Genomic DNA, 26,744 nt, shown 5'->3' on the forward strand with positions numbered 1-26,744 from the left:
TGCTCTGCTTACTGCAATGGAACTGGTGAGTCCTTCATCACCTCGAAATACCACCAGACTGTTATCTAGATAGATACAGTTTAAAAAATATAACTAATGTTGTTAATCGTTTCTTTATTTTTTAGATGCATACTACAGTTTTAAAATGTATATAAACGATCCAGAGATGAACGAGTCATACGTCTTATTCCTTGTAAGTTAATGCGAACACGCAGAACATGCATACATATGTCCATTCCATTTTGATGTATTATTGAAGCTCAAGCTATAATCTCTTTAATCGGTACAGATTTCGAAGATACGACAAACAACAAACTGTTCTCTAAGTGCAGAGTGAGTTTTCCCATTCAGATTTCACATGTTCATCACACACCCTTTCATCCAATGTAAAATAAATCAGATTCTTTGTTCCTTTGCAGTGGTTCATGTCCATTGAACATCGTTGCATCTGAATACAAGGTAATTATCTTACCATTGGATATTATTTTGGCTATAAAGTGAAACTAATCCAAATGTATTCTTGACTTAATTGAATTACATTTTCATAGTGAGCAATATTCAGCCGGGGACATAAGAAATGTGAAGTTGTGCATTTTCTATACATTTGGGCTACCTGGAGCCATTCCTTTACTCCACCAAAGACATTTTGTAAACTGACATGTTATAATAATGAGTAATGCACTTCATTCAGGAAAATGGCAACTTTTCACAAAAATGCAAACAAAGAAACTTAATGACCCTTCTCGAGCTGTTTTGTCAAGATTCACTGAAACCTTTGAATACAACACACACAACCCTCATGTATTGAACATTTTTATTCACTTGAGACAGTTTGACTAAAATGTGAATCCCCTTTCAGAGAGCCAATGTGACCTGTGGACTCATTGAAACAAAGTGAGTCTAGCCATATTAAACACTTTTGAAGGAGTAACATTTCTACGCATTGATACAACTGATTAAATCTGTGTTCTTCTCAATTTTCATTCCAGTGTTCAAAGCTGCAGAGCAGTTTTACGCTTTGCCCGTCAGGTTCCTATCTGTGCCGTGTCGAAGGCTTTGACGAATGTGTTTCAGGCCGAAGAACAAATCACTTACAGCGGACTAGTGACCCGAGCAGGTGTGTATATTAACAACAGGACAACAAATCCATACAGTCAGTGTGTCCTGTGAAAAACTTCTCAGTCATGATTTCTTTTTATGTGTCACACAGCAATTTGTGAAAATTCAGCAGCCAGCAACGATCCACTAAACTCCCTGTTCACGTGGTTTAAAGTGAATCTAACGCCTGCTGAACTTTGTCTGGCAAGCGACAATTCTCACCTCCTGAACTGGTTTGTGACTTAAAGACAACTTCGCAAACTCAGTAAACATGATATAAGTTTCACCCAAGATCCTAATTTGTCTTTCTTTGCAGTCAAAATGGAAAAGATTTGGCCTTGCTGTTGAACGAGAGTTGTGTACACCGGCCGTCTACCACATCCAGCCCAAGTGTCACCACATTGCAACCAAACACCACCTTGTCGGTGAATGTAACCTCACCCCCGCTGAACGCAACAACGGAAGCCATGAATACCACCACCGCCGCTAGCGCTAACGTCACAGTGACAAATTCACTCAACAACACAACTTTAACCCCGCTAAACACAACTGAAGCCCTGAATACCACCGCAACCACTGTAAGCTCCAACGCCACATTGACAACAACACTCAACAACACAACTTTAACCCCGCTGAACACAACAACTGAAGCCCTGAATACCACCGCAACCACTGTAAGCTCCAACGCCACAGCGACAACAACCCTCAACAACACAACTACAACCACCGCAAATGAGTCTGTTTCTCTTGCCCCATCAGAGAGCCCAACAACCACCCTATCAGGTGTGTTATCAGCAACATTTGTGTGCAACATTTATGTTATTTTTGCATCATTTCAGAGCATCTCTTTTCAGTGTTGTTCTTTGTTGTTGACTCCAGCTGACAGCCAAGCCAACGCACTACTTGATCTGACCAGAGACGTGTCCAACCTGAACTCCAGCCAGGTGGAGCAACTGGTGTCTCAGCTGGAGGATCTTTTGTCGGGCCCGACCGTCAGCCTGGAGCTGGGAAACACCTCCGTCCGCATTGTCAGCAATCTGCTGGACGCTTCTCCTGAGGTGCTGGCCACCACCTCCAACAGGTTACTGATGAATTCATCTGGCATTCAATGACATATCGTTGTGGTGTTAAAGAAATGATATGGCGTAACTCAGAAGTTCCAGACCTTTTTTGACTTTTTTATGTTGACAATTTTGTTGCAGACTGCACCCAAGCTGGGAACGTGTACTAACTTAATTCATGTTCTCGTCAGGATCATAGGGATTGTCGATACAGTGGGGTTGAAGCTGGTCCTCGACCAACCGGCTGAGACCATCTTGTCTGAAGCTGTGGCTCTGTCTGTGAAAACAGCAGACGGTACTAACTTCCAGGGAACAGTTTTCTCCATCTCAGACCCCAGTAATGTACAGGTATGTGAGATGAGTAGCCTTGTGTATTACACCTGCGTAACATGTTGATCAGGTAACACATTAGAGTATTTTTTTTATGCCAGCCTGTGCGATACTGGATATTTTACGGATGCATTTTTTCCTCCTCAGATTAAGATTGTACTTTAAAAACATGATGAGACTATAAAATAATGTGTTGTCCCATCTGCGTGGCAGGTCCGTGGGGATCCGAGGCTGAGGAGGAGTGTGAGAACAGACTCCACCATCCCTCAGGGCTCCATCAGGCTGCCCCCCTCTCTGACCCAGGACCTCACCTCAGAGGAGCAGCAGCAGGCCTCCAGAGTCCAGTTCAATTTCTATCAGAAGAGCACAGTGTTCCAGGTGTCTACAACCATCAAACATCCTCAATTCAAATTTAATTCGCTTGCGTTTATACCCGATTTAGTGTTTAAAAGGAAACTGATTTTAAAAATACGCGCTGATACAATGTCTTTACAAACTCTTGTTTCTTGTGTTGTCTCCTCATGGCCATGCAGGACAGATCACTGGGAGAACGTAGACTCAATAGTGGGATCCTGGGCGCGAGCGTGGCCAACCTATCGATCACAGGACTGCAGGAGGATGTTATAATTAACCTGAGGAACACAGAGCCTGTTCCAGTGAGTCTCTCTGATCAATCTCAACAGAGAAAAAAACCATCATGATGTACCACTAGAGATTATAAACAAATACAAACTCTGTCTTCTCCCAAAACTACAGGCTAATTTTGTGGCTAGATGTGTTTTCTGGGACTTCACATTAAACGGTAAGGTTTTCAACAATATTTATCAGAATTGAGTGAATATAAACAAACATGAATGTGAATATGATTCTTCTGTGTTTCTTTACTGTCAGACGGATCAGGTGGTTGGAATTCAAGTGGCTGTTTCGTCCGAAACAGCACTGACAACGAGACGGTCTGCAGCTGCAACCATTTAACCAGTTTTGCTATCCTGCTGGTGCGGAGATGATACTTTTTCTAATTTCCTTCATATGTTTGGTGAAAAATTATCCAAAAATAGTTCTGATCGTACTTAGCACTCTCGCACTAACCTCTTCACAGGACCTCTCCAGAGAGCCTCTCACCAGTCGTGTCCAGGCCACCATCCTCACCTTCATCACATATATCGGCTGCGGAGTCTCCGCCATCTTCCTGTCAGTCACCCTCCTCACCTACTTGGCCTTTGGGTGAGAGCCATAAGATACAATATGCACATCCCACATGTAATAATTACCCTTGAAGAAGCATGCATTGCTGTCCACCACTGCGTCTGTTTTTGATCTGTGATGATAAAGTTTCAGTGTTTTTTTAATGTGTGTATGATTTAGTGTTATCTAGTGGTGACCTGACAGATTGCAACCAAATTGTTTCCCCACTGCTTTTCCAAGTGCTGCTAAAAACACAAAAATAACAAAAGGCCCTCTCTACAGCCAGTGTTTGGTTTGTCCGTTCTGGGCTACTGTAGAAAATATGGCAGTTCAACATGGTGAACTCACTTGAAAGGGAATCAGTTCTTCTTTTAGAAAAGGCTGATTGTAAGATAACAGAAACACAGCCATTCATAATTTCATCTGATTCTAAAAGTATGTAACTGACCACCTGCTGAATTCATACATTCAAAATTATCAGAGTAACTGACTGGTTCTGCTAACTGTGGCTGCTGTTAGTTAAGTCAGTTGGCCATGCAGTTAGCGTTCGAGATTATTTCATACAATTCTGTTGCTAATTACCAAATTACCAAATTTCTAACAGCAGACCACATTTTAACCATGTGGGGGCGCCGTTTAGCTCAGTTGGTAGAGCGGGCGTCCCATGTGCCGATGCTCTGCAGCGGATCCGGGTTCGATTCACGGCCTTTGCTGCATGTCACTCCCCCTCTCTCTCCCCCTGTTTCCTGTCATATCTTCAGCTGTACTATCAATAAAAGCCATAAAAAAAGGCCAAAAAAAATAAATAAATTTTGAACCATGTGACTGTACAAAGAAACAAGGATCATGGTAACAGCATACAGAAAACTGAGTTCACAAATGGATGTGACTTGCAATTCAGAATGAAAACTAGAATATTTTGTCACAGCACCTTTTTTAAAACCCACTGAGATGTTTTGTGTTCTCTGAACCTTTGAAACACTGCAGGAAGTTGCGTAAAGACATTCCATCCAAAATCCTGATCCAGCTGTGCCTGGCCCTGCTGATGCTGAACCTGGTCTTCCTGGTGGACGCCTGGCTGGCGCTCTACCCGGAGGCCGAGGGCCTCTGCATCTCCACCGCCTGGTTCCTCCACTACTTCCTGCTGGCTACCTTCACCTGGATGGGACTTGAGGCGGTCCACATGTACCTGGCCCTGGTGAAAGTCTTCAACAGCTACATATCGCGCTACATGCTTAAGTTCTCGCTGGTCGGCTGGGGTGTCCCGATGATTGTGGTCATTATTGTCATCGCGATAGACAAGGATAACTACGGCCTGGTCTCCTATGGGAGATTTACTGATGGCACCAGTGATGACTTGTGAGTCCAAAAATATTCCACAAGGTGCATGAAATACAACCTCCCCAAAACAAACCTTTTGATAACCTCCTATCCTTGTCTTCTCCCACAGCTGCTGGCTGAAAAATGACATTGCTTTTTATGTGGCAGTGGTGGCCTACTTCTGCGTCATTTTCCTGTTTAACTTCGTCATGTTCATCGTGGTGTTGATCCAGCTGTGTCGGATAAAGAGGCAGAACCCTCACAATTCGCTTCACCGCAGCACGCTGCAGGATGCGCGCAGTGTGGCGGGGATAACCCTCCTCCTGGGCCTCACTTGGGGCTTCGCCTTTTTTGCCTGGGGGCCCGTTAACCTGGCGTTCATGTACCTCTTTGCCATTTTTAACTCCTTGCAAGGTGAGTTGATTAAAGGAGAACTTCGGTCGATTTAAACATGCAGCTTCATTGCTCAAGCTACCCTTGACTTGCCAGTACCGAAGACGCGAACAAATTTGGTCCAACCATTACAGAGCTCCGTGAACGAAGACTTAGCATTGAACGCTAACAGCATGGGGTCAGAACTTTACACTGTGTTTTAAGTGTCTTAACATGCTCCACATCTCACACCAAAAGTTATGCAACATCAGCAGACACCTTACAACACAGCACTGTAGCGTGTATGACTCAAAATGAATAAAAAAGTGAATAAAATGTGTTTGTGCAAGGAGCTACTTACCTGTTTGTTGACATCCGTGTGTTCCGGTAGCTAGACCAAACTAGCATATCCACTGAGTGTGCACTTAACAGGCTTAACGGGCTATTGTAAGGCTAATGGCTCATGACAGGCTGTAACATGGACATGTACATTATGAACATAAACACGAAAATGCTGGATTACGTTTCCGTCTCCGCCAGTGAGGGAGTAAGTGCACGCTCAACGGATTGACTAGTTTGGTCTAGCTACCGGAACACACGGATGTCAACAAACAGGCAAGTAGCTCCTTGCACAAACACACTGTTTTAACTACTTTTTTATTCAGTTTGAGTCATACACGCTACAGTGCTGTGTGCTAAGGTGTCTGCTGATGTTGCATAACTTTTGGTGTGAGATGTGGAGCATGTTAAGATGCTTAAAACACAGTGTAAAGTTCTGACCCCATGCTGTTAGCGTTCAATGCTAAGTCTCCGTTCACAGAGCTCTGTAATGGTTGGACCAAATTTGTTCGCGTCTTCGGTACTGGCAAGTCAAGGGTAGCTTGAGCAATGAAGCTGCATGTTTAAATCGACCGAAGTTCTCCTTTAATTTCACATTAAAGTGGGTCCATTAAAACCCGGGTAGGGTCCATTTTTTTAAATCATGAGGGCTCCACAGCAAGAAGTGTATTTAAGGAGACCTATTATGCTTGTGTTCAGGTTCATCATTTTTTTAAATGCTTTAATGCACAGAAATGTATTTTGAGTTATTTTAAGGTAAACAAAATGTTCCATATTGTTACTTTAAATAACTCAAACTGTGGGTCAAAACAAAACATTGGTACTGAGTAAAGTCAACCCAGTACAGGTCTCTGTATGACCAAGACTATGTACATCATTGATATCAGTTTTGTTAGCATTATATAAAAGAATTGCTGAAATCTGCAAAGATGGCAAACGCACTTCAATGAAACCAGCCTGATGGCAAGAAATACAATCAGACGGTTGGGGAAACTTGCCAACGCTTTAGCCAGATTATCTAAACCCCCTTGATTTGGAGATGAAACAGAAGCAAGGGCTCACAAGGCAAAAATTACAGTAGTAATCCCTCATTGCATAAGAAGATGCGTGTGTGCACAACTTTGGCAAGCACAGGAGGCAGAAACTGATGGAGCGAGACATCCCGTAAAATGCAATTGATGTTTACAGTGGATGGTTCAGGTTATAGTTTTAGCGTTTGCCTTCAAAATAAGCCATACTTCAGTCAGTGAAAGTGTAGACATCTAAAGGAAAATCATCTGTTCCAAAAGTGCAGGTGTAAAATAATTAAAAATGACAAACTCAAACTGTGAATGACGTTTACATAAAGCCGACCGAGTTCCTTTTTTTCATTGGCTTTCATGTCCCAAAGACACTGGACTCCACACTGTGAGAGGTTTGGCTCGTCATCAAAAAATGCTGCTTCTGTCCTGCAGGTTTCTTCATATTTGTGTTCCACTGTGCGGTGAAGGAGAACGTGAGGAGGCAGTGGAGGACCTACCTGTGCTGCGGCAAGATGAGGCTAGCAGAGAACTCAGGTCAGAGAAGTTCACAGTGCATTTCATGGACACACGCATGTAGCCCTCTATGTGGTTTCTGCTTCCTTTGAATGTGGACATCTATTTCTTCCAAATAAAAGATCAAGTGCATTAGATGATGGTAATTCATCGCACATCGACATTCTGAATGATTATGTTAACCTTTTGTCTTGTGCTTTTTTTTTTTTTTTTCACAGAATGGAGCCGCACCGCAACACAGAAGACCATGAAGAAGGCATCAGTGACCAGACTGACATCTCTTAATTCCTCAAATTCCAACAACTCGTCCGGCTCCTCGTCGTTCCTCGTCAGTGAATCTTCAGAGCAGATTAACGGCATCGGTGAGTGACGGCAGACCGTCATTGCGATTGAGTCACAGCCACTTAATAGTGAGATGTTTAGTTACTCTTAATTAATTTGAAGATTAGACTGTTGGTACAAGAAGCAGACAAAGGTTTACTCAATCTGCCTAAAGCTGTTGCAGCTCTTAGAATACATGTGTCTGTACCTTGGTTTTCGTGCGATGGTCTGATATGTCATGAATTTACCCAGTGGTGCTGTTGCAGGAAGTCCATTTGACGACAGAACGATCACAGCTGATGAAGACCCCAGTTCGGATGTGGTCCTCAACGAGATCAACAGGCAGTACAGAAACCAGCAAGCGCCCTGATCCCAAAGAGGACAGAACAGACAGTTAAATGGCTTTTATTTTGAAATACTTGTATATAATGTAAATTGAAGTAATTTATCTACTGTCCATGTAACATGTATTATATGACTTGAAATGCAAATGCAAAGGAAAGCCTCCATTATACATGACACGTAATGTTTGGAACTTTCCTACAATCATGCTTTTTATATGCGTATGAGCTTATAAGCTTTGCACTGAAATGCTATCAATATGTGTTCATATTCTAATGGTATGTTGCATACACTGATGCTGACCCAACAGACTGATACCAGTCAAGTCTTATAAGTGGTTAATTCAATATTGTACAACTTCACAAACTAGTCTGACCATAGACTAGGAGTGACCAAACTTTTCCCATGAAGGGGAACTGGAACTTAAAAACATGTATTGTATTGATTAGATGCAAAATGGTTCCTCGGTATCACCAGTTCCCTCAATTGTCTGACTTCCTGCACAGTGTCACTCTGCCGGCCATGCTCAGACTGTGTCATATTTATTAAATAGGGAGCCAACATATTTAGAGATCATTTTGCCTCACACAAAAAGAAAAAAAAAATGAAAGAGCATAAACATTATTAGGATTTTTAACAAAAGTTAACCTCATGACCGGCCAACTTCGGTCCATGAACCCACTTTGGGCAGCCATAATACGGCTGCAACAGTAGTGCAAAAATAAAAAAAAAGAATCGTGTCATACAGAATAAAAACATCCACTTGCCTAAACAGTACAAATAATAAAATGTATAATATTGTTTCAAGTACACTTTATTAAAATGTCTTATTGTTTGGATGTTCTTGCCGACGTTAGGCCAACAAATAAGCTATGACGGTTTCAAGAGGAAACTATAAAACATAAATAAAGGGCTAAAAACCCACTTTATAAGACAGCATTTAGCACAATTTATTGAGGAAACAGACTAGTGCTTTGCATGTCAGCATGCTAATATTGCAGCATGAGGTTGACATTAATTTGGAAATCAGAGGTATCCTGTCTATCAGGTGTGCGGTGAAAAAGTGAAGACTTCAGTATTAGCTGAGAAGTGAGTGGAATAGCAAAAGTCTTCAGTCTTTACTGGCTGTTGTGTTAGGGTGAGTAGCTATAGGAGCTGGCTTGCATCAAGTAGCTTTTGTAAGAGGTGTTTGGTCTGTGAACCCAGAAGAGAACTGTGTCTGTCACTGTAATGTGTCATGCAATTACAATGTTTTAAGCAAGGTTTTGCATTATTCAGTCACGTGGTTCTATCGTTGCACGGAAAAAGGCTCTGATTGACACAGCTCTTAAGAGATCCAAGCAGCAATGCTGGGGGAAAAAAGTCTCCACTGATCCAACACAGAGGTTACGTCCCCATTTAATCATAAATTAAGACCCTGACGGCTGTTTTAAATCATTCTAGCTAATTAGCCCTCTGCTAAAGTCAAATGTGGGTAAAGCTATGCTGGGAATTAAATTAGGTTGTGGCCAGACAAACATCGATTAGGTGCCACAGCCCATTTTCAAAACAGACATGTTTACTTTTAGTTGAAGAAAGAGCACAGTCAGTAATTAAGTCTCCGTTCTACTTAAAACCACAACTGTGTGACAATGGGCTGAGATGTACGATACAGAACATTGAAACAGAGGCGGGACTCATTTATTTACGTGTGCTTTTCCTGCTGTGACATGTGAAAATACCCTCTGTGGCAAAGGCCCATTCGTCCTGAAGCAAGACGCCAATCACAGTCTACACTTGCCTGCCAACACACCTGAGAGGATGTCTAATCAGCTAAAATAAGTGAGAACACCTGGGATGGTGCACCAGGGGTGTGGGTGTGTAGGAAGTCTTCATCCAAACCAAACACCTTGCACCGAGGTTGTAATGTTGGGCAGTGAAGCTTCAAATGCAAGTTGACAGTGAGAGGTATGAAGTCATTACATTAGACACAGAACTGAGGATGAAGTACACTGATTTAAAGCTGCAACAATTACTTTTATTACCGTTTAATCCGCAGATTATTTATTTGGCCTCTCAGAGCCTCAGGGGACGTCCTCAAGATTGCTGGTTTTCGTGGGAGAGAAGACTTTTACTTTGATATCAATGAAGAATAAAGAGAAGCTGGAAACTTTCCACATGCTGGAACTAATTATCTCCTGGCTATTAATGCTTGAAAAGGGACAATCTCAACTAGTTATTTCAGTGTTACTGCACATTTGCAGAACACATTGGATTTAAAATATGTGATCCATAACACAGATGTGCACAGCAATCAACAGGCACATGCTATACCCAGCTATTTCTGCACGCTGCTCATGCAAACCATGCTTTCTCAAAATACCCCAAAGGTGTCCTTGATTTAATTCATTAATTAAATTTATTTATTCTGATAAAAAAAAAAAAAAGTCTAGACATTTTCCCCCCCAAGAACAGTTTAATTGCAGATGGTCACAAAAATGATCTCATGTGGGACATAACAGCATTTGGTGAAATTATATTGAATAAATAAATGTAACTCAGTCCCACAGGGTCGATCACGCATAGACGTGCTGTGTACTTTATATGCAAGCTACATTCACTGTCCTTTACATGCACCTAATAGTCTTAAAAAACTTAAAATATATCAGGAGAAAACAAAGGTGCTAATAAAACAGGCCATATAAACAGCACAAGCACAGAGGTGGCATTAAAGTGGTGGAATCGTTTCCCTTTTAAAAACACATTTGGACTCAAACACGTTGGTCTCACTGGACAGGATCACATTGTCTCGATACAACCTGAAAAAAATCAAGTCACATTTGAGAGGGAGTAACAAAAAATACAGAGCTTAAAAGCAACTCGATTCAGCTGTGCTGAGCCTATAGATTGCCCTATCACACGATTTGAGCTCATAACTCAAAAGTAAAGAAAAACAACCTAAAAGGAAACAAGGACGAACGCCTTTTGTAAGAGGAGTTACACAACATCAGCAGTGTATCAATTCACTGTTCAAACATCTAACAGTTCCTTCAGAGTACATGCAAATGGACATTCGAAACCAACACAAACCAGATACAACTGATAAGTTGAGCAAAACATGGTAAAACACAACCAAAACAGGAAGAGAACAGGAGGATTAGGGTTGGATGGGGTTCATAGAGTGGGGATCATAAAACCGTTATTGTGCCCCTGAAGGTGTGTTCAGACTGAACCTAGGTACATTTTCATCTTGATTTATTCAGAGTAACTTGACCACCAGGATTCCTGGTAATTACCTTTATTTTACTGGGAAAATCTGTTATAGTCTGACTTATTTAAATCTCTCTGGTCACACAATAATTCCCACTAAGCACAGTTTTGAATTGCATTAAAGGTGGAGGTGGGTGGAGATTGTTGAGTATCATTGCCAGGTCGTCAAACACTGACATTTGGTTGTTGATGCACAACATCAGCGTTCTTCTTTAAAGTGGTTTTTAAGCTCAGTAAACACATAACTCTGGACTGGAATTCCTCCAATTTGTACGGGACATTTACTTCTCCCAGGAACACAAACTCAGACAGCTGGAGTGTTTTTTTAAGTCCATGGCTTGTGAACCAAAACATCCAATTAGAGTACAGTTGCGTGTAGTCAGTCAGTCAGCTGAAGCTCAATAACAACAAGCATCGACTGCCTTGTGAAGGAGATTAGCCTGTTGAAGTATGAACTACTAGTAATATTGTGATTAGTTTTGTAATATTTCTCCCGATTCACTCCCTTTTCAAGGCGCCACAACAATGCATCTATCCAAGCTTTGTGTTGCCTCTAATTTTCATGTCACATTCAGTCTGAACACACCCCTCGGGGCTACAGCAGAGAAGGGCAGAAGCGTTAACATTCCAGCCGCTGGGAACTCAAGCAGAGAGACTGGAGGTCTTTACTTCTTCCACACGGTGTAGAAAACCCATCTGACAATGTGCAATTAAGGATTTCACAAAACAACTTTTGAGGGCATTCAAACATATATAAGAATGTATGAAAAATGTACATGTTGAGTTTAATAGTGGTTTTATTGCAACTTGGGTCTTTTTTTTTTTTCCTATTGGTTATAAATAACATTCGGCTAGTTGCCACAGTTATTGCCGATTTGTGACATATGGGGCTTTTCCACTGGCACTTTTGGCTGCATTGAGCCAAACCATGCCCCACTGATTTTGATTTTCCATAACCACTTGAAGTGCCCAGTTGAGCCATGCCACACCCAATATGGACCATCTCCAGAGTTGGGCCAAAGCGCACCCATCCCGAGTGAGATTGTTGTGACATCTCATGACAGGACCGTCTCAGATGTGCCTCGTGTTTGTGAAGGAGACCAGAGAGACGGATGCTTTTAAAAGTCTGGTTGTGTTCAGCTGTCAGTGCTCTTGTAACTGAGACTCTGCGGTTTGAATTTTTTTTTCTCTCCAGCATCCCTGTTTGTACTTTGAGATGCTTCATTTTCTACTGTCTCATGTTCACTTTCAGCTGTTTCAGGAGTTGTGTTAAATTAATGTGAATACAACCAAGTATTTTCTGATTTTGGTGCTTCAAAATAAAAGCTTTCAATTAATTAAAATAAAACTTTTGGCCTGAGATTTTAAGAAATTAAACGTATGAGTGGACTTGTTTTAGCAGAGATTCTTCAATAATACTGCAGGGATGTAGAGCATTTACAGTCGCGTCTTTGATAACTAATCGACAAGTGCGTCATCAGTAAAAGGCACACCTTCAAGTGGGTAGCCCTGTTGCGGTGGAAATGCAAATCCCAGTTGAGCTGGGCTGACGTGCCAGGGTCATACCGAGGGAGCACATGCGCATGGAAAAGCACCAATGGTTACAACACTACAACAAAGCTCGTCAGGGGGGAACAACCGACACTTCAGAGGATCAGGCAGCCAACAGATCACAACTATTAACGTGGTTGAGTACGCTGTTGTTATTAATAATAGAAAAAGGGCAAAATAAGATCCTAATCGTAATACGACATTTAATCATTACATTTTCTAGGGTATTAAAAAGTACATGGGGTATGTAAGGACACCTTTATGCATTGCAACATATGAACAACTTCTGATGAAAAGGATACAGCTCCAGGTAGGAGGGCACACACACCACCTCTTTGGAGAAGTCGACCGGACATGAGAGTTTTCCCAGCTGTTCCTCATACAGACTCAGTGCTTCTGTCATGTTCGCGCTGTTACCCTGACAACCAATAACAGGAAATACATTTATGTCATGGGATGCTCAAACTGTAGCGAATGGTTTATTCAACCATAACTACAGGGTTGAGAGTGGAAGTGGTGTGTTGGTTTTATTTTAGCCACAACAAAATGAGTAATGACTTCTCCCCGTTAGGTGATTTTATACTCCATAAACATTCCTGTTGGACACATTTTCAAACTAAATTCAACAATTATAGTCAATATTGACAAGTGACATTTGATTTTCAAGTTAGTCAGTCGAGGTGGGAAAAAACATTAAAAGTACGTCTGTCTGACCTATAATCATCTCTGTTAAATTAACAAAATGTGTGGATATATTCACAATGCCAATATTAACCATTTGCATTAACCACACTCATCATTTACTAAAAGATTAAGACTCACCTGTGTGAAATATTTCCCAGAGGGATGCAGGACTTTTATCGACAGATCTAAGATGAGACGCAGGAACTCCCACGTAGAGTCTACAACCAGCAGTTAGACAGATTCAGACACAAGTTGCACAATGACATCTCTGTAATCGAATTTATGTAACACAGCAGATAATATATACATAAATATACAATATAAAAACTACAGAAACCTTCTTCGGGCTCCGTGGATATTGGGACTGCAGTGAGGTCGTTAATAACGTAATCAAACATCCTTCCTTCCTGGACATACTTCTTCAGCACAGGGACACAGTCCTCTACTAGTATCTGTAAAGCATGAAACAAGGAGAATCCACTCAACTTTCCATTCAAGTTTCTTGGCAGAGGCAGAATATTTTACAGTTCAACAATCACTGTTGCTGTCTCAGATGAGACCGTGCACTGAAACAGTCAACATAACTGGGAATTTAATAATTATAAAATAATTTCAAGCACCCTTTTCTGCATTCTAATAATAAAAAAAAGCCAATGTTGGTCGGGCTTCATGGGAAATGAGGCCCAAGATGCTCACGACAGCAAGCCTAAAGGTGAGCAGTGAGTACAGGAGGGGGCTGAGCACACAGCCCTGCAGTTTTGCCCGTGTTGAGAGAGCATTAATGAAGAGAATTCTCACATACATATTCCCTTTGCACAGTTGGGTGAGCATAGTGTGTGTCACTAAGGCCATGGTGTCACCCGTGGCCACGTTTGGTTTATGTGCAAGTTGAGGAGGGTCTGCAGTGGTGCGAAAGGGAGGAGCAGATGAGCCCGGCCTGGGATGCCATCCGGTTGGAGTGCCTGGGGAAGGTTGACCCTCTTGATGGACAGTCTCTTGCAAAGGATCAGCACTGCAACTTTCCTGCCCACATGTGGATTCCTGGCGGGCACTGTGCTGTCTGCATTGACAGGGGATAAAAAGGCTTTGTACTGGCCCAGGAGTGATGCGGTAGACAGAGAAATGTCCCCTTTTCTTCGTTTGTACTCTGTGATGCAGCGTTATCCATTCCACATGCCTTTTTAGAGTCAGAGCTGTAGTAACTGGACTCCACTTCAACACTGAGGTCCGTCTTGGCATTTCTGACGGACTTCCAGAGGTCCTATCCAGCTGCTTTATAGGCGTCTGGATCCCCTGATTTGAAGGCAGAAGTTTGTGCTTCGAGTTTAGCACAAATCTCCCAGCTGACCCAGAGCTTCTGTGAGCAAGTTGTAGACAGAGGCTTAACGAACAACAGTGTCACTTACTAATTTAGCCTCTGACAGAGTCTGTGTATTCACCGATGTTGCCAGTGGCATCTTCAAACATATGGCAGTTAGTTGTCCCAAACCGGTCCAGTAAGAACTCATCAGCCTCTCTGTTTGTGAATGCTTCAGGAACCAGTTCTTTCTGTTGCAGTTCTTAAATCCTCTTAGTTGGGACTGCGTAGCAGCACGAAACTGAAGCAGAAGAAAGTTTGCTCTGTTCTGCAAAGTCAAAACTGGTTAATGATCGTATCTTGAAAAGTGTTTGTCAGTCATGCTGCACTGTAAGATAACACTGCATGTGCACGAAGAGCCGAAAATGACAAGTAATTACACACAGTTTGTTGTGATGACTCTACAGCCATGTCACACCCCACTCCAAAAAACAGAAGTATATAAAAAGCTACGATACCTGGGTTTAAAGTTCTTCAAATAAATTGGCTTTGCAACTGTTTCACGAGGAAGGAAATGCAATAAACATGTTTGTTAGCCCTTAAGAATACTTGAAATTGATTTGTTTACAAGAAAACCCAACAGGACCCCAGGACTCAGCAACATAAGGCTCAGTGAAGAAGGAGCGAAGACATTCTGGCAGTAACAGTACTCACTTGGTAACAGTCTCCCTTCAGGTTGTCAAGGATATTGCCGCAAGTTCGTCTCATGTGTGTTTTGCACCCGTCTATCACCTTCTGGTCAATGTACTCCAACTGTTAAGGAATGATCGATAAGGTGCAGATCTACAGTTATAGGCATTAGTAAAACGCGGTGAGAGAACACTACATTGCCAGCAGAACAGAACCCATAAAGGATATCTCCAACATGGTGATCATCTTTGGCTTTTGTTTGACCAGCTCGGCAAGGATGCCTCCGTCCCCTCCTCCTAATATCAGCACCTCTTTTCCAGCATAATTCTCTTTTCCGCTACCGATGATGGCTTGGGTGTAGGCAAAATCGCTCTCTGCCAGGTCTGCAAGGTAAAGGAATGATTTAACACACTGAAATCATTGACCGATTATGATACTGTCAATAGTACAAACACAATAATCACCATCAAACTGACAAACATGCCATGTACTGTAGTGTTGTATACACTTACTGATGTCGTCATTGAGTACGAGGATATTTCCAAACTGTTGCGAGTGCAATATTTTTATGTTTTGGTATTCAGAATCTTCTTCATACACCACCCGGTCAATGTCGTACTCAATCATTCTTTTGTCAGTTGTGGGCAGGTATCGGTCAATCTTCGCTCCTCGTACGAGGGGCGGGAGCCTTGGGGTGAATGGCGAACAACACAATTACTCAATGTTACTGCAACACGCATGAAATGTGGTGAAATCTCCAGATACTGACCTTTTAACTCTCGTAATATTGCCATTTAAGAGAACCTTCAGCTCCTTTTCCAGTGCATTTAAAAGCTGTGGACACACAATTGAAACACCATGAAAGTCTGCGCGAACAAACATTTTAATCAAGTAGAGGGATACTTTATATTGCAGCCATCTCACGCAAAAACACACGAACAGTGCAGCTGTCATGCTGTTTCACCATGGTCTGTGTGTATCTACTAGTGATCCACAGCTATGAGAGTCAGAGGGGTATTTCTAGAGGACTCTCAAAAGTCTTGGGAAAGGGCGTGTTTGGGCACAAGAAGCATGTAAACAACCATGGCAGGCAATGACGCTGAACACTTCCTCCTCTTATGTGCACAACATTTTTTGGGCACAGATCTTTATGAAGTCCATGTGGTCAATGTGGTTTAGAGTGTGTACAACTACAGTGTTGTAAAACTACACTGTATGACTGATAACAGAACTGACAAGCTATAAAGTTAGCAGCATAACATGACATGTGTGAGACTTCTTGTGTGTAATTGGATTAAGTATTCTGTATTTAGTTTTTTTTTTTAAAACAACCTACATTGTCTAGTTGTGCAATGTTATCCTCTTCGTAACACTGCAGATCAATGGTCACCAACCCATGGGAGTGCACACGTAGAATAGCAAGCCTGAGAAATGAGAAGTGGTAAAGACAAAGAGATGAGCTCAAAGCAATTAAAGTGGGAAGCACATTTTATTACACCAAATTGATACTCCCCCCTGTTGCTTTGAAGGTTTAAGGTTAGGTTTTTACAGCAGAAAGTTTCAATACATCCACCAGACTGCAGCATAATCCATTACCATAGCAGCAGTAGTTTTTAACATGTCAACATTTATCTAGTTTATTCTAAGTGACTGCTGCTAACAGACACACATTCAGTGTATTTATATCCCTCGTTTATCACAGCTTTGTGTGGCCAAAAGTAAACAGGTTTATGCAGTCTTGCGGTAATGCTCGCAGAGCTGTTGCCCTCCCCTGACAACCCATTTTCAATAAGCAGAGCTTCCAAAACACCACATTGTTACGATAAAATAAGATTTTCCTTCATTGATCCCCCTTGGGAAAAATTTTCAGGCAACAGAGCAGTACAGAGGGAAATAAGTAGCAGCACTAGAGTAAAAATATATAAATATAATAAAAAACTATTCAAAGATAAACAGACTATATACAGTAAGTGTCCTTCAGTTGGATCTCTGTATGAAATTCTCCCACATGTTAGAAGATTGGGGTGAGATGTTTCAGCTGCAGCTTGTTCTCTGGGGCCAATACATGCTTCAATCGGGCGTAGCCATGCTTCATTCTGTTACAGCCCTACATAAAATATTGCGATACACCAAAAACCTGATGACAAAAATGGTGTTCTTACCGCCCATTCTTGCCAACAAGAGTAGCAAGGTATCCATGCCCATTTGTGTCATGGACAGTCTCTGTCATTTCCTGCTCATTAAATATGGATAGTAGATCGGGAACGGTCTTAGCAGGGTCAGCTGAGAAAAGAAAAGACAGAGGGAACGATGAAAAGAATACAGCAATCTGCGTCCTTTATACATTCTCTGCAGCAGTGGTGAAATATGTTCTCAGATCCATGTATGATAGCAGCAACATGACAATTTAAGAAGGCTCTATTATGCTGTTATCATTTTCTCATTATAGCATTACATCTTGATCTGCAATGTAACAACTAGTTATATCTGTCTTGGACCAAAAAATAAAACAGAGCAATAAAACAGAATATTTATATACACCTCTGCACTACTCTTCGGCGCAGCACTTGAATAACTGAACTTGGTTACTATGCACCAGCACTGCATCATTTTATCATGACACTGCTTAACTGTTTTCGTTTAATGTAATAAAGGCTGCATTAAAGTAAAGTGATGTCACTTTCTGCAGTTACCAGGCTGTCCTTTTTGTGACAATAGTCAATACATTTACATTACTGATGATTATTTAGCAGAAATGTTGCTGTATCTGTGTGTTGTGAAAGCACCAATAGTCACCCTTATAATATTGTTGTAACATCGATAAGGAAGAAGGGAGAAGAAGAAGAAATACTTTCATATTAGTTGTTTACTGTCAGATTGCCCCAAAATTATCTAATTTAAAAATGACTGATTGGTAACATGTCACATATAGTAGCCAACAAACACTGACTAATTATGAATCTGCAAAGTTATCAAATAAATATATTGGAGAGGAAGTATAAAGTAACAGCAAATGGAAATACTGAAGTAGAGTAAATCAGAATTGTATTTAAGAACAGTACTTGAGTAACAAAGTTACTTCACTCATGCTCTTAACTTTACCTGAGTAAAGTGCATTCATTAACTGCATCACTAGGTTGCTTGTATATTTTGACAAAATCATCATCAGTGCAAATGAATATCAGTCCCAAATATCGGCTTTCCGTCTCCTTGATTTTTAATAATCCATATTGGTCGGACAACCTCTACTCCACATCATTGTATCAGTGATACCACATTAATACAACATAACAGAAATAGTATAATATAGTATAATAACATATACATATGTTACATAATAGTTTACTACACTATCAGGGATCATTCACTACATTTGAATACTAGCACACCTGCTTTTACTTAACTCATATGACAATGCAGGACTTTAACTTGTACTGGAATAATTCCACAGTGTGACAATTCTACTTCAGCACGAGTCCAGATTTTGACACTTAAAAACTACAAAAATGGCCGACAGGTTGCCACTTCCTGTGCGACCGCGCTGGATTGAACATACTCTATTCACATTGTTAGCCGGAGGCGTATCGAGCCGCAGAGCAGTGGGACAAGTTAAAAAAAAAAAGTGTAACGTCTAACCTTACACGACTATGCAAGTGGCATCAAAACAAAATATTTACCAACAAAAACTTTAAGCTTTGAGCCCCAACTTGTCCAAATATATTATAAATAGGTGTCATTATTAGCCATGGTTCACTCTAATCAATATAGCATTAGTGTTCTGAAGGGCAGACTGACAGACTAGCAGGTTGATATTAGCAGGCTAGCCAGCTAGCTAGCATGCAGCCCTGATGCAGTGGCTGTAACCTGACCGCGCTCACCGTATTCAGCCGCTCTTACCTGCCGTAGAGAGGTTGAAGTCGAGAGTATAATGTCGCAGTGCCATGTCTGGGTGCAACCGTCATCCATGCCTGGAATAGACAGGCTGCGAGTATTTATCTGCAGAGACAGAGGGAGGGCCCTGCTACCACTGCTGCTACCACCACCCACTATATTCACCGCACCAGGCGTGGCTAGTCGGAGGATGCAGCGAGGGAGCAGAGAGTAACAACACGAGGCGAGAGAGAAATCCCCGGCCGCACGTGGCGAAGGACACTACCAGTTCAGATGCAAGTAAAAATAGATTGATCCTTTATCAGCATTTACATTCTTGGTTTTATAAACAATAAGTTCATCAAATCTTAAGAATGAGACACAAAAGCCACTCATTGGTTGTAGTTCTTAAGTACACTGTAGGTTTTAAGAACGAGCATCTTCTGTTTCACTGTTCATCTTGAACTTGGAGATCAGATCCAAAAGTAAGAAAAATTAAATAAGATAAATAAGATTTTATTGTGATCACAGCTGAGTGTGGGCATGTCATAGCCAGTTGTCTCACCAAACTGGCCATACATGACTCACTATGGAATACATTGCATGGAAAGAGGTTAAAACTAGGTGAAGTGCTGATGAATTCCAAGTGCTGTATAGTAGGCAGCTGGACTTGTTTCAGTTTCTTTGAGATGTTTCACCTCTTGTCCAAGAGGTTTCTTCAGTTCTAACTAAACGGAGAGGAGTTGCAGGCTTTTAAACTCTGTGTGGGAGTGTCCTTACAGAGGCCTAAAGTACATGGGTGAGTATCCAAGACTATTTATGCAAATCTGTGCTAGTGACAACACAGCAGCGACGGAGACTACAGCCTTCACATAACTACCATCTCAAGCGGAAGAAGGAACATGGTTTTAACGAATACTCAAGTTGATTTTTTGCTTGATGAAGGTCTGGTACTTTTGAATACTCAAATCATATCATTAAGTGAAGGTTGTACTCAAAATGGTGGGTTTACTGCTGCTGATTTTCTTTATACAACTGATTGAACTTTCCAGTCAGGACAGGTTTCTTGCAAGTAAATCGCGTGGACACGCCTTTGCCTACTGGAACACGGAACAGGGTTTCAGAATCAGGTAGACTTCAAAACTAGAGCTGAGCATGTTGTATACTAATTGTGCTGCAACATAGATGTAATGCATGTGGGGACAATCTGGTGATATGAAATTAGGAGTCAACTTTAGATGGATTTTGGAACTGCGCCAATAAGCAGCTGAGTATTCTTGCAGTTATCTGTTCACTTGTGCAGCTCAGCAACCCGTTTCCTCTTGCAGATGTGTGGCTGTGTTTCATGGCACAGTCTCAGGAAGTTATTCAGATTGCACTCACTACCTTACCACGCCATAGTCACGCAGGACATATCGTGGTTGTTCGTAACAGATTTATATGATAAAGAATGAAGAAAAGCAAGAAAATTCACATGTCAGTTTTATTCAGTGAAATGGGCTGACATTTAAATAAGCTTTTAACTCTAACATAGTTATAAAGCACAATAACAGCTGCATATTGAAAGAAACACAGGACATGCACAAAAGTGGATGATACTGAGAAATGTCACTAAGTTATTTCGGTCCGAAGCCAGCATCTGTTACTGTAACTAAATTAAAAAAATCTGACGCATCGTGTAGAACAGTGTGTTAAGATGCAATTTTCCCCTTCGTGTCATTAGCACGGTTAGTCACACATGTGGCTCATTCGTGACTTGTAGCACATTTAAAACATATACAGTACATGGCATATTATGCATTCTCGCAAATGTCTATCACAGTCACAGTCACTGATAGTTGATAATAATTATCGTGAGAAATAATGCACATACAAGGGGTGAGCAATATGCACAAATCATCACAGTGTCCATGTCACAACACAGGTGTAACAGTACTTATGAAAGAATTCATGAATCACGTCAACAACGTTTCACTTTACCACACTTAACTAAAGAGTCGAGGCCTACTCATGGTGACACTGTAGCACACCGCTGAACGGCAGACACACACACAAAGTTTGCGACTAGCTGGTGAACATAGTGGAGCGTTTAGCAGCTTAGGAGTTGGTGGAGACCAAACACAGAGCTAAAACACAATGAATATCAGACTTTGCCACGTCGCCACAAACATAAACTCCAAATGAATGAATGATGTTGCTCATTAACTGCTTGATGTCAAAATAGGCTGTTTGCTAACAAGTTGGCTACATTGACCTAAAAGGGGATCATGATATTGCAGTTATTTCATAGCGACATTTTCCCCTTAAGAATCAACTCTATTTGGAGACCTTCGTATAGTTTCTGACATTTTGACAAATCATGCTGAAATATCAAGTAAGTTTTCAGCATCGTTAAAGTTGTCCGTATCCATAGCACCCCCCCACTCAGCACATCATTAAAAAGTAAATCCACCACAATCAAAAGCATCAAAATCAGAGTCTCCCACTTCAAAGTCAAAGCTGTTGTAGTGAGGGGAGTCGAGTGCGGGGCCAGCGGCGTGGAACGCTCCCGCTGGTCCCATGTGGGAGAAATCCGTGTTGAGTGGCATGTCAGGAGCCTTGGCTTCCAGATTGGAGAGCGAGCATGTGCCTAAGTAACCCATAGCAGAGGAAGCCGCCGCCCCTCCCATCAGCAGATAAACTGCCTTCACTGCTTGTGCATTGCTGATAGTGCCGTGGCGCAGGCAGCCTACTGAATGTGCACCTCCTTTGTAGTATTTTGAGTGGGGAGAATTCCTGCCTGTTGGACGACACGTTATTAAGTCAAAAGAGTCAAACCGAAAACCCGATAAAAAAGATTCATCACAGACAAACAAGCTCACACCCTAAACTCACCTCTTTCCCTTGGAGACACACAAGGCCCTGGGGAAACTACCTCTGTGTCGCTAACTGGTGGAGTTGGTGGATCTTTGTCCAGGATTTGCTCCGGCACCAGATCTTTGAGAGTAATGCGCGGTGGTGGCACATAATGTCGCTTACATGGACTGAGAGGTGATGAGAGACTCTGTAGGAAATGAAAGAAGAATTCTCTTGATGAAAAGTATGGGTCTGTCAAGAATTACAAGGAATTCATTCAGCGATTGATTAAAGATTAACTTTGTGGAATAAGGCCAGAATTTAAAGCTAGCTAGATAACTTGCTCATGGTTCAGTTAGCCATGGCCCTAAAGTTTGCTAACTAATTACATTCTCATCAGACTCAGCTGTACTTTGTGCAGGGCCAATTAGTAAGTTAGACCAACCAACACACTAAACCATGGTGGACATGGAAAACATAATAACTGCTTAACATTAGCACGTTAGCGTTGTCACTGTGAGCGTGTTGCAATGCTGACGTTAGCATTTAGCTAAAACTCACCTCTGTGCTCTGGTACAGTTGAGCAGGCTTGTTGCATCGCTGTGGACACAATCCAAATATACAATCTGAATAAACATTTAACTTGTCTTATTAACTCACCTGTTTCACTTTTTTCAGCACATTCAGCCACTGACTAAAAAGGGATACAAAAAAGATTCTGTTATTACCAAACCACACATCCATCTATACATCACTTTAAGTGCATACAATGAGCTAAGTGGTAGGTTACAGGAATGGAATGTGCAGACTACGTAAAAGCAGGTGGTCAGTGTTAATAACAGGCTCTCTGATCCTTAACACTGCTGCCCCACAGGGATGGAAGGTGAGGAGCAGGCGGGTAGATGGGCTTTGAGCAATATGAGAAACATTAAAAGTGCAAAATGTAAGACTTGGCATCCTGTTAAATTCATACCTCAAACAAATAAGGGGCAGCGTATCACACGGTGTTGTAAAAAGCACCTTTTGGTAGAACTATCGTGGTAAAATATTTCTCTGGCAAAAGTGAAAGTCATTCATACTAATAGAATGAGTAAAAGTCTTAGTGTCTCATATTAAAGTATTAAAAGTACAAGTTAAAGTCAAATTATACATATATTCACATGGACGTATATAATGTATACTATGGTTTCAACGCTCCGGTCCATTATCCAGTATGGAGCATTTTCTACATTGGCTGTGATGCAGCATGTAATCTGCAGAGTAATAAGTAACTAAAGTCATCTAATGACTGGAGTAAAAGCACAAATACAAGTATTACATAAAATTGAAATAATAAAAAAGAAGTACCTAAAAACCACAATACCTCAGTAAATATACTTAGTTACATCCCATAACTGATATCACCAGGGTACCTGCTAAGTGCTGCTAACTGTGCCTCCATTTAAATAGTAAGCTTAGTTAGCAGTACAGCTACCAGTCTGGACTGGGATCTCAGAGTGGTGGTATGTGAGAGGATCAAGTAGAAATCTTGGAAATACAATATAAAGACGTTTTTGACATAATGCCAAAACTGATTTTTCTTCACAGTCTGTGGATAATTGTATTCAGTATGTGAATGTTAAATGTTAAACTTACATTTGTACATATTGCACCTTTAAAGAAGCAGTTTAACGTTTAACATACAAAACAAGTTTTGGTTTTCATGCTAAGAGTTAGATGAGAAGATTGGTACCACTCTTTACTGATCCTCTAATGACGCTATAAGCAGTTAGCTTAGCATAGCATAGAGAGTGGAAACAGGTGGAGGCAGCTAGCCTCCCCTAGAAAAGTTTTAAAAAAACAAACAAAAAAACCCCAAACATTTTATTACACTTTCATCTGTTTGGTTTAAAACAAAAAAGTATAGAGTACAAGTTGTGGTTTTAAGGGGATAGTGTGTAGGGACAGTTTTTTGTTTTTTTTATCACAGACTTCCTGGGCTGGTGTCTTCAGTGGAGCCAGTCTAAGATGTTTCCCTCAGTGTCCAGACTTCCAGACATGTTAGTGTAAAAACATTCTCATCTAACTCTTGGCAAAATTGTGAAAAAGTGCATTTCCCAAACTGGTGGTAAAGTTAGCCCCTCAGTTGAACTTTAGTTGACTCAAAGATGTGGACTGTAAATCATTAAACTGGAACAAGGCAGAGGAATTGGTAAAGTGTGCACAGTGACCTGCAGTCTGCAGAGGTTTCAGCCAGCAGCAGCAGGTATTTATTCTGGGTGAGGATCAGCGCGAAGCAGCAATCCCTGCATCCACCGGAGGGCAACTTGGGCAAATCTAGAATCTCTTTGCCTTCCACAATTGCCTCACAGTGGCTCTGCAACAGTACCAGCTGGTCAGGGGGAGACGAGGCATCATGGCACACAAGGAGACTGCCTTCAGCTGTTAGGAGCAGAAACCTCTTCTTCCACTGTTTGAAAATAAATCCACCTGGGGGAAAAAAAGGAGTGATGCCGTCAGATACATTCCTAATCATAACCCACTACCAGAAGCTTATTGACAATATTAAGCGTGGTGACAGTGGTCATGATTGGAGGAGTGGTGCACAGTTGGATTAAAGCACGAACACTGTCATTCTGTCATCCGCACAGATTAGAGGCGGTCACATGGTTGGAGGATCAAGGGGCTGGGGATGTGGGGGTTTGACCAATCAGAACATGTTTACCAGTGTCCACATCTGGATCTAATCATTCTTTTATACATGCAGTGAAAAACACATGGGAACACTTTTTATTAAAAAGCACATAAAAGAATTACAACACCAAGAAATGGTGAACACTAGACAAAACTCAGGATATTACCTATTTCATTTATTTAATTCAGAATGTGTCATTAGGTACCATTTTAGAGATATAGGGACTCTGTTTTCCACAATTATCCTTTGCTTCATTGGCATATATGTATACATATATATATATGTATATATATATATAACTTTTTATCTTAGACAAGCAATAACCCCTTGCTGTTAATGTTTTTCTTTCTTCTTCTTTTCTCTTCTTCTTACATTATCTTGTTTTTGAAGTGGCATTTTTCCAATGACAAAAGATGGAACAACTAACATTAAGTCTGGTATATTCATCTCTTCAGTGTATTTTCAGCGACAGCTTGAGATTATGTTTTTTAACCCGGGTGTTCCAAACAGTTTCATAACCTACTTGCTCTTAAAAGCAGTGTTATCTCTAGTCTCAACATCATAATTTAGGGACAAAGCTCTTATGAGTTTGGCCGAAGACTGACACACAAAACACATCCATCATCCTACTGAACAATTATCCGACCTCATCACACCTCCATGATGCAGAAATCCGAATAAAGTTCAAAAATGTTGAAATGATTAAAGCTCGATCATTTATAATGGCCTGAATGATCAGACGTAGGATTGAAAGTATCAATAACATCTACTGAGAGCTGCACAGCTCAGCTATCACACAGCTACTAGTTATAAGAGAGGCGATCACAAAACGCTGACAAAATGTTCAGTAAAGAATAGGATGAGCTCACCATACATCCTGAGCATCCCATGGTGGATCCCCGAGGCGTTCATGTCGACGGCTGATGGCGTCCCGGTCAAACAGGCTCGGAGGAAAATGTTTGACGACAGGGTGGGTGAAGAGCACATGAGGCTCAATGTGAGGTTTAATGCCTCAGCTTTAATCCGCGTTCAGCCGGGATGTTCCACCGAGCCACAGTTCAACAGCTTTGTATGAAAATGGGCCGTGATGATGATCTTACACGCAAACTGCTGCAGTGTGTGCAGAGGTACTCTTCAAAATGACTTTTCAGTATTACAACTGTTTGTTTTTTTCCCTTGAATATCAATTCAGTTTTAAATGGACAGAATTATAAGTCATTTTACATCAGTTTCACTAAAACTCTCGGGCTCATTCTGTCATCCACTCTAAAAACTCAGTGTGAACAAACAAGCCCCCAGCCGTTTGCTGTTATAATTTACCTTTCAACGGCTCCACAGCAGTTGTGAGTAGACAAATAAGTCTTGTTGAGTCCTGTCTTTTGCAATTAAGTGTCATTCCATGTGTAATCCTTGGCACTAAGGTGGCATTTATGCTGTCAGACTACTACATTGGGTCCTATCAACACAAACTTTTACATAACTTATTTGAAGAGAGAATAGGTTACATTGTAAAGTCTGCAGATTGGGATTGTAAGTGTAGCTTCACTAAACATTACTGATCACAACTTACAATAGAACTTATTGGGACATTTTTCATTGAACAGTAATTGAATCCACACTGTAAATGTTGAGTATTAGGACACTGTAGTCAAAGTAATCAGACCCAGTAACTAGAAGGTTCTTCAGCTTGCTGTCGTCTACTTTTCCACCTCAGCTGTGCAACAACGATGACAGGACTTTGTTATTAGTGCATGTGTAACATGCTGTCTTCTTCTTCTGTAACTCCATGTTGATTTGTCTCAGCATCGTTTTTACTGAAGTTCCTGTACTTTTGTAGAGTACTACCTTCTGAGCAGGGACTGTTTGTGGAATAGAGTACTGCCCCCAGAACTTAAATTTAGACCCTGTAGAGGAATCACGCTGATTTCCTCTAAATCTTTCTCGCCCCTTGGGAAAACCCCTGCTGTGGAATGTGGTTAAAGATGATGGTA

At 41.3% G+C, this 26,744-nt stretch overlaps 3 protein-coding genes across 3 annotated transcripts; 1 reads left to right on the forward strand and 2 right to left on the reverse strand.

Annotated features, from left to right (window-relative positions):
- Nucleotides 1-6: 6 nt before the first annotated feature.
- LOC115594163 (adhesion G-protein coupled receptor G2-like) lies at nucleotides 7-10,728 on the forward strand. The gene is made up of 20 exons (XM_030437996.1): nucleotides 7-25; nucleotides 126-193; nucleotides 290-333; nucleotides 420-459; nucleotides 860-894; nucleotides 990-1,117; nucleotides 1,211-1,331; nucleotides 1,415-1,881; nucleotides 1,978-2,179; nucleotides 2,351-2,507; nucleotides 2,703-2,867; nucleotides 3,023-3,145; nucleotides 3,246-3,291; nucleotides 3,381-3,484; nucleotides 3,589-3,713; nucleotides 4,662-5,033; nucleotides 5,125-5,408; nucleotides 7,160-7,261; nucleotides 7,459-7,602; nucleotides 7,828-10,728. Exons 2-20 carry the CDS (start codon nucleotides 146-148, stop codon nucleotides 7,929-7,931), a joined length of 2,811 nt encoding a protein of 936 aa, XP_030293856.1. The 5' UTR covers nucleotides 7-25; nucleotides 126-145; the 3' UTR covers nucleotides 7,932-10,728.
- sms (spermine synthase) lies at nucleotides 10,339-19,461 on the reverse strand. Its single transcript, XM_030437997.1, has 11 exons — nucleotides 19,272-19,461; nucleotides 17,537-17,657; nucleotides 16,711-16,798; nucleotides 16,144-16,208; nucleotides 15,887-16,062; nucleotides 15,603-15,757; nucleotides 15,399-15,488; nucleotides 13,725-13,839; nucleotides 13,526-13,605; nucleotides 13,006-13,121; nucleotides 10,339-11,848 (listed from the first exon to the last, which is right to left on the reverse strand). Exons 1-11 carry the CDS (start codon nucleotides 19,315-19,317, stop codon nucleotides 11,818-11,820), a joined length of 1,083 nt encoding a protein of 360 aa, XP_030293857.1. The 5' UTR covers nucleotides 19,318-19,461; the 3' UTR covers nucleotides 10,339-11,817.
- A 1,248-nt stretch (nucleotides 19,462-20,709) lies between these two features.
- Nucleotides 20,710-25,852, reverse strand: LOC115593682 (uncharacterized). Its single transcript, XM_030437282.1, has 5 exons — nucleotides 25,623-25,852; nucleotides 24,290-24,548; nucleotides 22,740-22,773; nucleotides 22,119-22,287; nucleotides 20,710-22,023 (listed from the first exon to the last, which is right to left on the reverse strand). The coding sequence occupies exons 1-5, from the start codon at nucleotides 25,738-25,740 to the stop codon at nucleotides 21,680-21,682; spliced, it is 924 nt and encodes a 307-aa protein (XP_030293142.1). The 5' UTR covers nucleotides 25,741-25,852; the 3' UTR covers nucleotides 20,710-21,679.
- Nucleotides 25,853-26,744: the final 892 nt, after the last annotated feature.

Source organism: Sparus aurata, chromosome 13 (assembly GCF_900880675.1).
Source record: "Sparus aurata chromosome 13, fSpaAur1.1, whole genome shotgun sequence".
Taxonomy (NCBI): domain Eukaryota; kingdom Metazoa; phylum Chordata; class Actinopteri; order Spariformes; family Sparidae; genus Sparus; species Sparus aurata.

Bases quoted from the DNA above. Each gene is read 5' to 3' on its own strand.
- LOC115593682 (XM_030437282.1), bottom strand. From the start codon at position 25,740: ATGTGCTCTTCACCCACCCTGTCGTCAAACATTTTCCTCCGAGCCTGT. The intron at 22,774-24,289 runs GTCACTGTGCAC...ATCCCTTTTTAG, and splicing joins GAAACCTCTGCAGACTGCAG to TCAGTGGCTGAATGTGCTGA. The intron at 22,024-22,118 runs GTGAGTTTAGGG...GTCGTCCAACAG, and splicing joins TGTGTCTCCAAGGGAAAGAG to GCAGGAATTCTCCCCACTCA.
- sms (XM_030437997.1), bottom strand. From the start codon at position 19,317: ATGGCACTGCGACATTATACTCTCGACTTCAACCTCTCTACGGCAG. The intron at 15,489-15,602 runs ATATCCTTTATG...CAGTTGGAGTAC, and splicing joins AGATGATCACCATGTTGGAG to ATTGACCAGAAGGTGATAGA. The intron at 13,122-13,525 runs GTGAGTCTTAAT...ATTGGTTGTCAG, and splicing joins CTGGGAAATATTTCACACAG to GGTAACAGCGCGAACATGAC.
- LOC115594163 (XM_030437996.1), top strand. From the start codon at position 146: ATGTATATAAACGATCCAGAGATGAACGAGTCATACGTCTTATTCCTT. The intron at 5,409-7,159 runs GTGAGTTGATTA...TCTGTCCTGCAG, and splicing joins CATTTTTAACTCCTTGCAAG to GTTTCTTCATATTTGTGTTC. The intron at 7,603-7,827 runs GTGAGTGACGGC...GTGCTGTTGCAG, and splicing joins AGAGCAGATTAACGGCATCG to GAAGTCCATTTGACGACAGA.